This window comes from Perca fluviatilis, chromosome 21 (genome assembly GCF_010015445.1).
Source record: "Perca fluviatilis chromosome 21, GENO_Pfluv_1.0, whole genome shotgun sequence".
NCBI lineage: Eukaryota > Metazoa > Chordata > Actinopteri > Perciformes > Percidae > Perca > Perca fluviatilis.
In genome coordinates this window covers 23,295,656-23,308,552 of record NC_053132.1, presented here as the reverse complement: position 1 = coordinate 23,308,552, position 12,897 = coordinate 23,295,656, and the positions used below count along the sequence as shown (strand labels likewise).

The 12,897-nt window shown below is 42.4% G+C and overlaps 1 protein-coding gene across 2 annotated transcripts in view; it reads right to left on the bottom strand.

The window, feature by feature from the left end:
* Positions 1 to 12,897, bottom strand: part of pemt (phosphatidylethanolamine N-methyltransferase) — an 85,040-nt gene that overhangs the window by 43,970 nt on the left and 28,173 nt on the right. For both annotated transcript variants that reach the window (XM_039789358.1, XM_039789357.1), the window contains exon 3: positions 2,365 to 2,480. In XM_039789358.1, coding sequence (XP_039645292.1) covers positions 2,365 to 2,480 — 116 coding nt within the window. The remainder of the gene's footprint in view (positions 1 to 2,364; positions 2,481 to 12,897) is intronic.

Here is a 12,897-nt window from a genome sequence, read left to right as displayed (position 1 = left end):
ATGAACCAGAGCACATTTTTCTCCCATCCCAGGAATGCTGTTTGGACTAGTCGGACCCTCCTTTGCAGTGCTGTGGAGGAAGGTCTGGCAATGCGAGACTAGCAGTTAATGAAACCGATATTTGGAACCGATATGCATTAACAGTGAAAATGAAAATTCAAGTAAAAATCTTTCAATACTTTGTTTCAATACTTTAGCCAACCACACTATTGTCAAGCCAGCCAAGAAAACTTGGTCCACACTCCTACGAAGAAATATGGACAACGTTCCACTGTCGAACGTCTTGCACTTGGGGCGGGTACGGGTGTAGAGGCAACTTTGCCTAGGAGTGTGCGTTTCGTCGCACGCCAAATTTCTTCCTGTGCTTTCGACGACGTCAAGCTTGCTCTGGCCCGCCACACGCTGCGCCAACGGCATGAAAACGGTACACACTTCCTGTCTCCTACATGGCCGTGGCCTCGTTTAAAGTGTAGTCAACGTCATGTGGACGGATGAAGTTACATTTGCATGAATTCATACTTTCTGCATCTGTGTTGCCAGATCTCGCGAGAGTTTGTTTCCTGAGACAGAAGCAGACAAACAAAGTAAAGTCTCTCCTGATTTGACTCGTCTGAAAAACGCCATTTTAGTGTCAGAATGTTTAGGGGATATGTGGTTTGTGAAAAATGGGTCCAATATTTACTTTGGTGACCATGGGTGACCAAAAATCGGTCATAGTCTGTGTTCACGTTCACTTCTCCCATTGGAAATAATACACGTAGGCTCGGCCGCCAGTCTCCTGATAAGGCGTGGCGGTGGAGAAAAAACACGTGACACAGATACAGGAAATGACTCAGAGTTGGGGCGTCTTATACAGTAAACCTGCTCTACTACTAGAGCTGGGCAATATATCGATATTTATCAATATTGTGATATGAGCCTAGCTATCGTCTTAGATTTTGGATATCGTAATATCGTGATATTACATAAGTGTTGTCTTTTACTGCATTACAGTAAAGTGATGAATTTACCAGACTGTTGTAACTGTTCTATTATTTGCCTTTTTTTAGACATTATGTTCACATTACTGATGATTATTTATCTAAAATCTAAGCGTGAAGATTTTTTGTTGATTAATTGTCAACCCTAGAATATCGCCGCAATATCGATATCGAGGTATTTGGTCAAGAATATCGTGATATCTGATTTTCTCCATATCGCCGAGCCCTATCTGCTACTACTACGATTTTTTAGTTTTAGTGTTGATAAACATTCTCTTCAGAAGCAGAAAGAGAAAACTGGCAGGACAATGCACTGCTCCGAAGCAGCTTGATCCAACGTGTTGTTGCCCGGGAACAGACACCACAGACATCCTTTGAGAGAGGAAAAAAAAAAAATGATCTTCTGACCCTGGCGTAGTGTTAATGGGTGATTTTTGCTGAGGGTGCCCTGTCACCGTGTTGATGCCCAGTGGGAGTTGTGGCAGCGTGTACTTCCACTGGGCGCAGCGTGATGGCCGGCGTGGGGGGACACTGGCACATACAGAAGGGTGGGCACAGGTCAGGATGGGAGGAAGGAACAAGTGCTAGTAGGAAAGACAAAAAAAGAGGACAAAGAGGTGGAAGAAAGAAGAATAGGAAGTATAAGATGAAAGGGCAACTGAGAGAGAAACGGGGTGAAAGGGTAAGAGAGTGAGGGCCCTATTTTTAACGATCTAAGCGTACGGCGTGAAGCGCCTGGCGCAGGTGCGTTTAGGGCGTGTACGAATCCACTTTTGCTAGTTTAACGGTGGAAAAAAGGGTCTGTGTGCCCAGGCGCATGGTTCAAAAGGGTTGCACTTAGTCTCTTCATTAATTCATAGGGGTGTTTTGGGGCGTAACATGCAATAAACCAATCAGAGTGTATTTCCCAATTCTCTTCTTTTTTTTTTTTTAAGATAATTTTTTGGAGAGAGAGGGGGGCATCCTCACAGGTCGGACTCGAACCCTGGACCTCTGCGTCGAGGCATAAACCTCCAAGTATATGTGCGCCTGCTCTACCCACTGATCCAACCCGGCCACGTCTCCGATTCCCTTTAAAAGCCAGGTGCGTTTGTACCTTGGCGCATTGCTATTATGATGGCGGACATTGCACTAGTCCATATTGCGATTTCAATAAAATCACGATTAATTGTGCAGCCCTACTTAAGAAGAAACAGCTGTCTCCACCGAAATGATTTACAATAATGACGCAAAAGTGTCATGGTTAATCATGAAATAATGTGTTGATCATAAATGCCTCTAATAAAATTTTAATTGATCAAAACGGAGCTAATTTGCAGAGGAATGAAGGATAAAAAAATAGCAATGAATGGAGCAGGGGAAAGGAGACAAGTGTGTGCTTCACCTGTGACTTCGGTACACGTTGAGGAGAATGATGACGAAGCCCAGGCAGTAACAGGCCAGGTAGGGGCCACCAAAGAGCCTGGAGAGTCTCCGTGTTCGATGCTCCCATCTCGCCACCTGACAAAAGAAAGAAGACGTCAGGAGATGACCGTGTTTAGGGCTGTACCGAACACCATTTTTTGAGCTTCGAAGCTTTCGGTGCTTTTCAGCAGCGAATATTCGAAGCTTCGGTGGCAGTGGCGGTGGAGGTGGCGGCAGCAGCGGGGGAAACCAACATTTCCGACCACACCTGAAGGCAGCTTTGTTTCACGGAAAAACAGAGGAAGAAAAGAGACGAAGCGAGAGATGAAGCGACTTTGCTTTGTTGTTGCAGGAAACGGTCACCTGTTGTTACACAAATTTAGTTTGGTGCTTGTGTTTCATTTTTTTTTTTTGGAGATGGTAAGTCCCTTTGGGGACTTTGGGCTTTTTCACTTTGTAAACCTATAACGCAATGCGATTGGTCACCCTTCACGTCTGTCTGTGGGTTTTACTAATATATAAACAGTGACCAGGCGGTTTCATGGGATTTTGTCAGTAAATATCTCTTTAGAATGTGCCTTTTTTCATTTCCTGAAAAGCTTAGGACATGCAATGTTTACGCCCGACATTGACGCCACAAAACCTTCAAAAGTATTTTGTTATTAGGTTGACATTATTTTGTTGTTGCCTCTACTCTTTCTGATTAAAGCCTTGAGGAAAGAGCCAGTACGCTATTTTCTTTTTTTACTTCAATTACCTCTAAAAGATGGTCTTCTTGATGCTTTCACCCTTTTCATTTGAAACATTGGGGCAAACAGTGGGCTCTTTTTGTTCCCATCCTCTGAAGCCTGTCATCCCCTTCATCATTATTCCTCGCTTCAGCTTTTAGGGAACACAGTAAACTCAGTGTTTAACCCTCTGAGGTCTAAGGGCATTTTGACGCATCTTTTTAAATTCACCTTTTAATGGTATTCGTACATTGAGTTACATTGATTGCTTGCCGTTATGGGTTGTAGGTCATGTTTTGTTGCTCTGATTGGTTGTCGGTCTATTCAATTGCGTGCAGAGGCATTTTGGTCTGCACAGTTGAACGTCTCTGGGAAATGGAAAATTAATGAAAGCTTCCAGACTATTAACACATTTTCTTCTTTTTTTTTTTACAGCTGCCAGCGTCTGTTTTACATTATAACCCTTTGGAGTAAATCGTGTTAAAAAAAAAGTCCTGAGCGCTTTTTTAAAATGCCACTGCCCACATTTTTTTGTGCAGCTCAGTGTCTTTTTGAAGTTGAAAAAAGTTCGACTTTTTCTAAAAAATAAACGCTCTACGTCAAGCGCTTCTTTGACAGCTGACCAATGACAAGCGGAGTAGCCAGACCTGTCGTTTCCATAACAGCAAGAAAAAAAATGGAGAAGGTGCCAATCGATAGACTTGTGCTAGGGTCGGAGCACAGCGAGTTGTATGATATGACCAGGTGCTCACTGTTCAGGGAACTCGCTTTGTTTTAGGGCTGTTGGAACGAATTCCGAAATTCTAATATAATTCGAATATAAAAAAACAAAACAATACTATTCGAATGCTAAAATTACTATTCAAATATTGCTTTTTAATGTATTCTAAAAAAAAAGATATGCAATCTTGCCTTTCTCGCCGCCTTGGCCTACACGCATGTGAAAATTAAATGCTTTTGTTTCGTCTGATAAACAATAATACAAGATCACAAGCATTTAGGTACATGGAGTGCTAGCGAAAAAGCTAACGCTAGCATAAGGCTAACTTCAAACTTCATTCATTTCTAAAGCAGTGTTTTTTCAGCAATGTACACATTAACGATGGTATTACTATATTTGTACTAGGTAATTTGTTATCATATCGAAGAGAGAAATTGACATTTACCTCACACAATAATGAACCGCTCCCATAATTTTTGCCTTTTTGCTTCACGGGGGACTTGTGAAATCTTTTGCTGCTTCCCTGTCTTTCATTGCAGCCAAACGCACAACAGTTGGGCATTTTTTCAGTGATTTATGCCATTTTTAAAATAATTTATTACATTTTTCCACTATTCCCTGCACTATATCAATGGGAATCAGATGAATGTTGGTATCAAACATGGAGTCCATGAAACACGTGACCACCTCGGAACCAATCGCAGAACGGTATGCTCAGAATATTCGATTCCCTAGTTGACCACACTCTCTAAATATAGGGCACTATGTATTGCAATGTTAGACGTCCCTCTAGTGGACAGAACGTGTAACAACCACATGCTGATAGTGGCATTGGCGATCCATAAGCCTGTGTAATGTCGTAAATATTAATAATAGGATGAATTTGAGCATTTAAAAGGTACTCTAAGCGATATCACTTGTTTTTTTAGGCTACAACATTTTTTGTCACATACAGCAAACCTCTCGTCACTATCCGCAAGCTGCCGGTCCCCTAAACACACTGTAAAAAAACGCCCAGGCTCCACAAACACCAACAAAAACAAAGTGGCCAACCTGGACCACAAAAACATAACAAACGTGTTCCAGCGTTCCAGCCAATAACCGACAAGAAGGATTTGGGGTGGGGGTTGGGGGGGGGGGGTTAGTTCGCTGAAGCACGGAAGGGAGGAGGAGGGGACGGGATGAGGAGGAGGGAGGGGCGAGCTAGCCTCGATTTTTTTGAAAATGCTTTGAACGTCAACAAGAATAACGTCTCCCAACATCGCTTAGAGCACCTTTAATATTCAAACATTATTTGAATATTAAATAATATTAGGAATGGAATTCCAATAGTATTATAGAGGAAGGTTGACAGCCCTACTTTGTTTTATCTAACGTTAGTAGCGGCACCGCTCCCTCTCTCTGTTCTTTCTCTAGATCGCTCAACCACTTTGTTTTATCTTGCACCGCTCCACATAGCACTTTGGATACTGTAGCTGTAGTTATAGCAGCAAAAGACGCTCTCGGCTGCAACTACAAAAGCCCCTCCTAGTCAACTTTTTCTTGTCAAAAAAAGCGCCAAATCTGATCATGGCTATGCCAGGCTAAAATAATTGAAGCTTAAATTCTTCTACTCTGTGGCAAGTTGTGTCAGTTGGGTGACAGGGAAAAAATACTGCTGTTGGTGTCTGCTCAGAGGGAATTCTATTGTTCTTATTGCAGAGACAGCTGGTACATGGCAGCTGTTTTCTCTTGATGGAGCTCCTAATTGGTGTTCGTTTACAGTTTTCAGCTCTCCAAGTTGCCCCATGCATATAGGGACTCACTTACCTAAGTGGTCACAATTAACCGCTGTTGACTTCACACTTACAATAGAAACTATACAACTCTTGTAGTTTACGCAACATACAAAGCGCGTGGCCTGTCTATCGATATGGTGAACTCATACGCCTGTGGCAGTACTGACTGAAAGAGCTGACCTTGTACGGATTCAAAATGACTGGCTGTTTGTGGGCTGAGGAAGTGCACTGATGGACTGTTAAACAGCAAAAAAAAATGTTGCCATGGCAACACTGTTTCTATGTTCAGGAGAGGAAAGATAGAGAAAATACAATAAAAATTAATAAAAGGTGAGAGGAAACTGTATATATGGTGTCTCAAAACGATGCTGAAAAACTAGTCCATGCATTCGTTACTTCTAGACTAGACTACTGCAATTCCTTATTATCAGGTTGCTCAAATAAGTCCCTTAAGACTCTCCAGCTGATCCAGAATGCGGCAGCACGTGTTCTGACGAGAACTAAGAGAAGAGATCATATTTCTCCTGTATTAGCTTCTCTGCACTGGCTTCCTGTGAAGTCTAGGATCAAATTTAAAATCCTCCTCTTGACCTACAAAGCTCTAAATGGTCAAGCACCATCATACCTAGAAGAGCTCCTAATACCTTATTGTCCTAGTAGAGCACTATGCTCCCAGAATGCAGAGTTACTTGTGGTTCCTAGAGTCTCTAAAAGTAGACTGGGGGCCAGAGCCTTCAGCTACCAGGCTCCGCTCCTGTGGAACCAGCTCCCACTTTGGGTTTGAGGGGCAGACACCGTCACCACATTTAAGAGTAAACTGAAAACCCTCCTCTTTGAAAAAGCTTATAGTTAGGGAGTAAGGAGTTGCAGCGTCCACCTAACCCGGCCCACCTGCTTCTCTTCGTAGTCATCAGTTTTATTTATCATATAATTAATAATATAATGTGACTATCATTGCCACTGTTTCATCACACCCCCAACCGGCCCGTCAGACACCGCCTACCAAGAGTCTGGGTCTGCCGAGGTTTCTTCCTAAAAGGAGCCACTGCTAATGCTTGCTCTTGAGGGAATTACTGTAATTGTTGGGGTTTTTGGAATTTATAGAGTGTGGTCTAGACCTACTCTATCTGTAAAGTGTCTCGAGATAACTCTGTTATGATTTGATACTATAAATAAAATTGAAAATTGAAATTGAAATTGTTTAAAAGGAAGGCTTTCTACACCTACTCAAGTGGCATTCTCACTGGTTATTCAGCTGTGTGGGAAAGGATGAGCGTTGACAGTCTTTTCCACTGCAGTGTTTTACTGTTGGTCACTAAGCAGCCTGTGGCAATGATAGGAGCTTAAGCTCCATGCTCAAGTGGAGTGCAATCAGAGGTAGTTGATGAAACTTTACTTTTACCTTTGATAAATAAATAAATTCAAGAGGCTGCCTTTGGTTCTTCAAAATAACTGACCAAAGAATAGGGCTGGGCAATATATCGATATTATATCGATATTGTGACATGAGACTAGATATTGTCTCAGATTTTGGATATCGTAATATCGTGATATGACATAAGTGTTGTCCGGTTTTAAAGACTGCATTACTTTTCTAAACTTACCAGACTGTTCTAGCTGTTCTATTGTTTGCCTTTTCCCCGCTTAGACATTATGTCCACCTTACTGATGTAGGATACACGTAGGGTACAGATTTGATCATTGGCAAATTATCAAAGATGTTTTATCAATATTAATAAAGTTATGAATATGGTTATTAATAACTTCGTCAAATCGACAAACAATCAAAACGGGGCACCACCCTGCAAGTCAGGGACCAATAATCAAACTGTGGAACAGTCTCATTTCTGTAGTAATCCTTTAAAAGGAATTAAAGGAAGGGGTGATTTCGAGCGCTGACCCGTTCGACCAGCAATTATCACAACAAGTACACAAATAATCACCAGCAACTGCTAATCAAGTATAATCGAATTTATTAACGTCACAATTATCAGTAGCTAATCAATAATCCTTCAATAATAAAACGTATATACCTTTTACAATATCACAACCAAACAAAGCAAAAACAAAAGCAGCATGTCATGGACACGTCTGTGTGTGTGTGGGCATGTGTGAGCGAGAGTGAGTGTGTGTGTGTGTGTGTGTGTGTGTGTGTGTGTGTGTGTGTGTGTGTGTGTGTGTGTAAGGGTGAGTGAAAGTGGAGGGGTGGTGTCGAAATGTAGTTCTAACACAAAAACGACTCCCAAAATGGCTACTCCTGTGAGCTGCACAAACTATTTAGCCTCAAGAGGGCGGTAGTGGTGCTGGGTGCACGAGGAGGGGTTGAAAAGGTTGAGGGGGTTGCTAGGGTACGCGCATGTTTAACCCAGCCCTGGTCATGTGTTTTAGCTCCGTACAAACGTAAGCAGACCCCACGTGGTTAAACTAGCAGCGTTAGCTCCGGAGCTACGTGGCTAGCTTGTGTCCGTGTGGATATGTGTATATAATCAGTAAAAGAAGAGTAGAGAAGAAGTGTAAAGAAAAGAGGCCCTCTGATCTTAGTTATCGATAACGGCCAGCTCAGTGGCTAACAGCTGATTTCCGCGATTGTCTCGCAGACAGTAACTAAACTCCGTGAAAGGAGTGGTTTAGCAGGTAGCGCTTATGGTTTTAACCAGCTACTTAACACAACATAACCAACGGTATAATGATCGATTATACATTCACAGAAACAGATTAATAACCAGATATGGCCAATACATGATTACAATCACCTTAATGGCACAAGCGTTAGCGAACCCTTTGCTCATTAATAAACAAAACAAACACACTAGTTCTAACGTCTGCCCAGAACTGTGTAAAGCCTTACTGTGTGTGTCATTTGTCAGTTAATCTCTCACCAGAGTTTAACGATCTAGCCCGGACTAGTGTGCCTCCTGTAGTAACCTGGGTCACCGTGGAAAAGTGAAGAAACACAAGCGCCGACAGCTTTTATCCTTCCTACACCTCCTAGTGGCGGGGTGGTGCATTCGAAGGCCCGACAGCCAATGGGAAAAGCGCAACCTTATCACAGGTGTGAAGCAGTTCTTTGTCTCACCACCAGTCTGCCTTGCCCTCCATGGGCCCTATTTTAACGATCTGAAACGCAAGTATGAAACGCAAAACGCAAGTAGCTTTGTGGGCGGATCTCGGGCGCTGTTGCTATTTTACCGGCGGGATAAATGACTCTTGCGCCCGACGCAAATCTAAAATGGGTTGGTCTGAAGTAGCTAGGTGTGGTTTGGGCGTAACGTGCAATAAACCAATCAGAGCGTCATCTCACATTCCCTTTAAGAGCAGGGCGCTTGTTCCATGGCGGATTGCTATTATAACGCGGGATTTATAATATTATAATATCGATATTGAGTTATTGGATCAAGAATATCATGATATCTGATTTTCTCCCTATCGCCCAGCACTACCAAAGAACTACATCTTCAGGGCAAAATAACGGATGCATAAAAGGGTCTCTGCAGGTTTCCCCAAGTCAAATTTAGGACTTTTTAAGACTGTTTTAAGACCACCTATTACCTACTGTATATCACAACATCCACACAAAATAAAATGTCAGAGTTAGATGTCAGAGTCCAGAAACATTGGCTGAAACACAACTGGCTGATGGCTGTCGTTTCACAGCTGTAAGATGTTTCTTACTTTTTGCATGAGACTCCAGCACCCGTCCACCCAACGTTCCCAGTTTATTTGTCTTCTTGCATAAGAAGCAGTGGGCTTCAAATACGTTGATAGTAACTGGCTTAAACCAAGCCCTAAATTCAGCTTTTTTCAAGCAGTATCGCTAAACAATCCACTTTCCCATAGTTTTAGACATAGTTTTATGTCTGTGGTACAATCCAGAAGAGACTTGCGCCAATAACACATAGGGCCCTATTTTAACGATCTGAAACGCAAGTATGAAACACCAAACGCAAGTAGCTTTGTGGGCGGATCTCGCAAATCTTAAATGGGTTGGTCTGAAGTAGCTAGGTGTGGTTTGGCGTAACGTGAAAATAACCAATCAGAGCGTCATCTCACATTCCCTTTAAGAGCAGGAGCGCTTGATCCATGGCGGATTGCTATTATGACGGCGGATTTGCCTGGCGCACGCCAGCGGGAGCTGTCCAGGATGCGGCAAAGTAACAAATGCCCGTCTTGGCCGGGTGGCGATGTTGCTGCGGCCTCTCGGGCGCATCTCCTCAAGTCTGGAGAGGATTGCTGCAGCCCCTTCCTCCTCCCCCCACTCCATCTCCGTCCACCCGCTCCACCAGGAGCGCATCGCGCATTACTCCAGATTTACCAGATTCCGCCGGAGTGTCCAATCCCACCGTAGTTCAACATCACGTCTCCTTAATTCCTCTAATATTTCCTCATTTATGTCATCAACACATCCATGATTCATGGAAATGTTGTGTAAAACACAACAAGCCACAAAGAATGCTGCGACTTTTTGAGGACTGTACTGTAAAGTGCCTCCTGACCTATCCAAACACCTGAAGCGCTTTTTCAGTAATATTTTTCTTTGTAATTATGTATGGTTTGCAAAAATGGGAACTGCTGTAGATGAGAAAAGTGTATGCGCGTTGTGCACACGCTACATTATGGCCAAGCATTCGTCCCTAAAATAGCATCTGAATAACGTGCTACTGACTTTAGACTAGCGCCACTGACTTTAGACTAGGTTTTTCCTGGTCAGTGGCGGAATTGTTTTCTGAAACTGCAAAATAGCACCACGTAATGTTTGCGCCGGAACACGCCTTCTCTTTTCGCTGAACCCCGCCCGGACGCGAAAATACATTCCCTAATTTACCGTCTGTGGAGGGAAAAGTCCGCTGTGCGTCGGGTGCAAAATAGGAATGATACATGCGTCGGTGTACAAAGGCAATTGCGCTGAGTGCAAGATAGGGCCCTAAAGCTGATTGGCTGCAATATACAGTAAGTTGCATGTAGCTCTGGGTATCGTTCAAAGTGTTCAATACCGGTACCAATACCAATACAATGACTTTGATACTGGTTTCTAAACGATACTTTATTCGATACCAATTTTATAAAACCAAAAAAATATTTAAACATTACAACATTACGGCACAAATCTTTGCATTTATGTTTCAGCTCCTACTACTCTGTGCGCTGAGGTTTTCCTGCGTGTTTCTATGATGTGTAACGTTAGAGAGCCAATCACAAACATTATGAGATCTTGGCAGAAGACTCCTTAGGTATTGAAATTGGGTATTGAATGACGAGGCCTTTTTAGATACTCAATACTTTAAAGGCAATTCGGTCGGTGCCTAAAAATAATTGAATTTGGCAGCCAGCCCTAGTTACATGTTGGTCTCATTTAAATACAGCAAATTATATTTAGAATAGCGAAAGAAAGAACTACACCAGGGAATCAAAAAGAAAAAACATTGAACATTGAGCATTAGAGGTAGCGTTACATGGATATAGGAAAAATAAGACTATTTTGATTTTAGATATTTAGAATTTTTTAGACTTTTTAAAGTGATGGTTCGGAGTAATTTCACCCTAGGGTCCTTTGCACCATGATCTCGAGCCAAACACCCCCCCAGAAGCTTTTTTCACCTGGGTCGAACATTGGGAGCGTTAGCGTAGCGTAGCGTAGCGTTATCAGCTGAATAGCTTAGCGCAGAGGCTAATGGATCCGAAGTGTCTCTTAACATTACCCCACTAATAATGCCCGAAATGATACCAAACGTCTACAGTAGTACAAATAGGTTATGCACTCATAAAACGATGGATTGTAAAATTTGTAAGTACACCAGAAGTTTATGTAAATAACACTTGCCTGCTGGCTTCTGCTCTCTGCTGCTGCTGCTGTTGTTACTACTGGGCAGTAAGAGTGCTTAGGGACATCTACAAATTACAACACCGAAAAGAGATGCAACAAAAATATTTATTAATTTAATGATTAAATAAGGTAATGTCTCCAAACTTACCTCAATTATTACTTGTATCCTGCTAGTTATACTACAGCACTTACTTTAAAAAATAAGTTAAATTAAAAAATATTTTTGTTGCGTGCCTCTTTCGGTGTTGTAATTTGTAGATGTCCCTAAGCACTCGCCTTACAGCAGCAACAACAACAACAGCAGAGAGCAGAAGCCAGCAGGCAAGTGTTATTTACATAACCTTCTGGTGTACTTCTACAAACTTTACAATCCATCGTTTTATGAGTGCATAACCTATATATACTAGTGTAGACCTTTGGTATAATTTCGGGCATTATTAGTGGGGTAATGTTAAGAGACACTTCGGATCCATTAGCCTCTACGCTAACTCTCCCAATGTTAGACCCAGGTGAAAAAAGCTTCTGGGGGGGTGTTTGGCTCGAGGTCATGGTGCAAAGGACCCTAGGGTGAAATTACTCCAAACCATCACTTTAAGAGCCCGCGGAAACCCTGGTAGCAGCGGTGACATCACCCATTGATTTGTGGACTGCATTTTGTGAAGCCTCCCTTAAGTTACCAGCTAGCGCTCGTGGTAGCTAGGTAGCTTGGTTGGCAGAACAATTATTTTAAATAATATTTTAAAATAAACTGGACCATAGTTTACAGAATGAACATCATGCTGAATTGAAGAAGACTTGAAAGTAGCAATTGAGGCCATGAACTCATTATGATTAGGTTTACTGAGGTAGTAAATCAAGTGAGAAGAAGGGTCATTTCCCCATAGACTTCCATATAAACGGAGTTCTTTATGCAACCAGTGGAGTCGCCCCCTGCTGGAAATTAGATAGAATTGCAGGTTTAAGGCACATTGCAGCTTCCAGCATCCTCTTCCTTAAATGTCTCTTTCATCCCTATTTCCTCTTTGTCTCAATGCCAAGAGAAGAAGACTGCTGTGTAATTAAAGCCCAACAACTTAAGCTTGTCTGTGACTCACACTAAGGTTACGTCCAAATGTTGATTACATCACAGTCTGCTCTGTGGGACACTGGGACACAGCGAGCCAGAGGGAAACAGAACGGTAACAACAACAACGGAGCTGGAAGGAATTAGCCTTGCAGGTAACACGTTTGTGAATGCAAAGATCACACGATGACGTAATGCTTTTTCATGTAGCAATTTAAATGTGACACCTAATATAACGGCACATACATATGTCATCATCCTCTCTTATTTATTCATAGCAAATGTGTTTGCAGGTGTTCATTTTCGAAACTGGCGGAATGCCAGCCTGAACAGCTGACTGAAGAGGTTACTGACAGCTGGTGATTAACCTACTACTGGCCACTACAGCACAATATTTCTTAT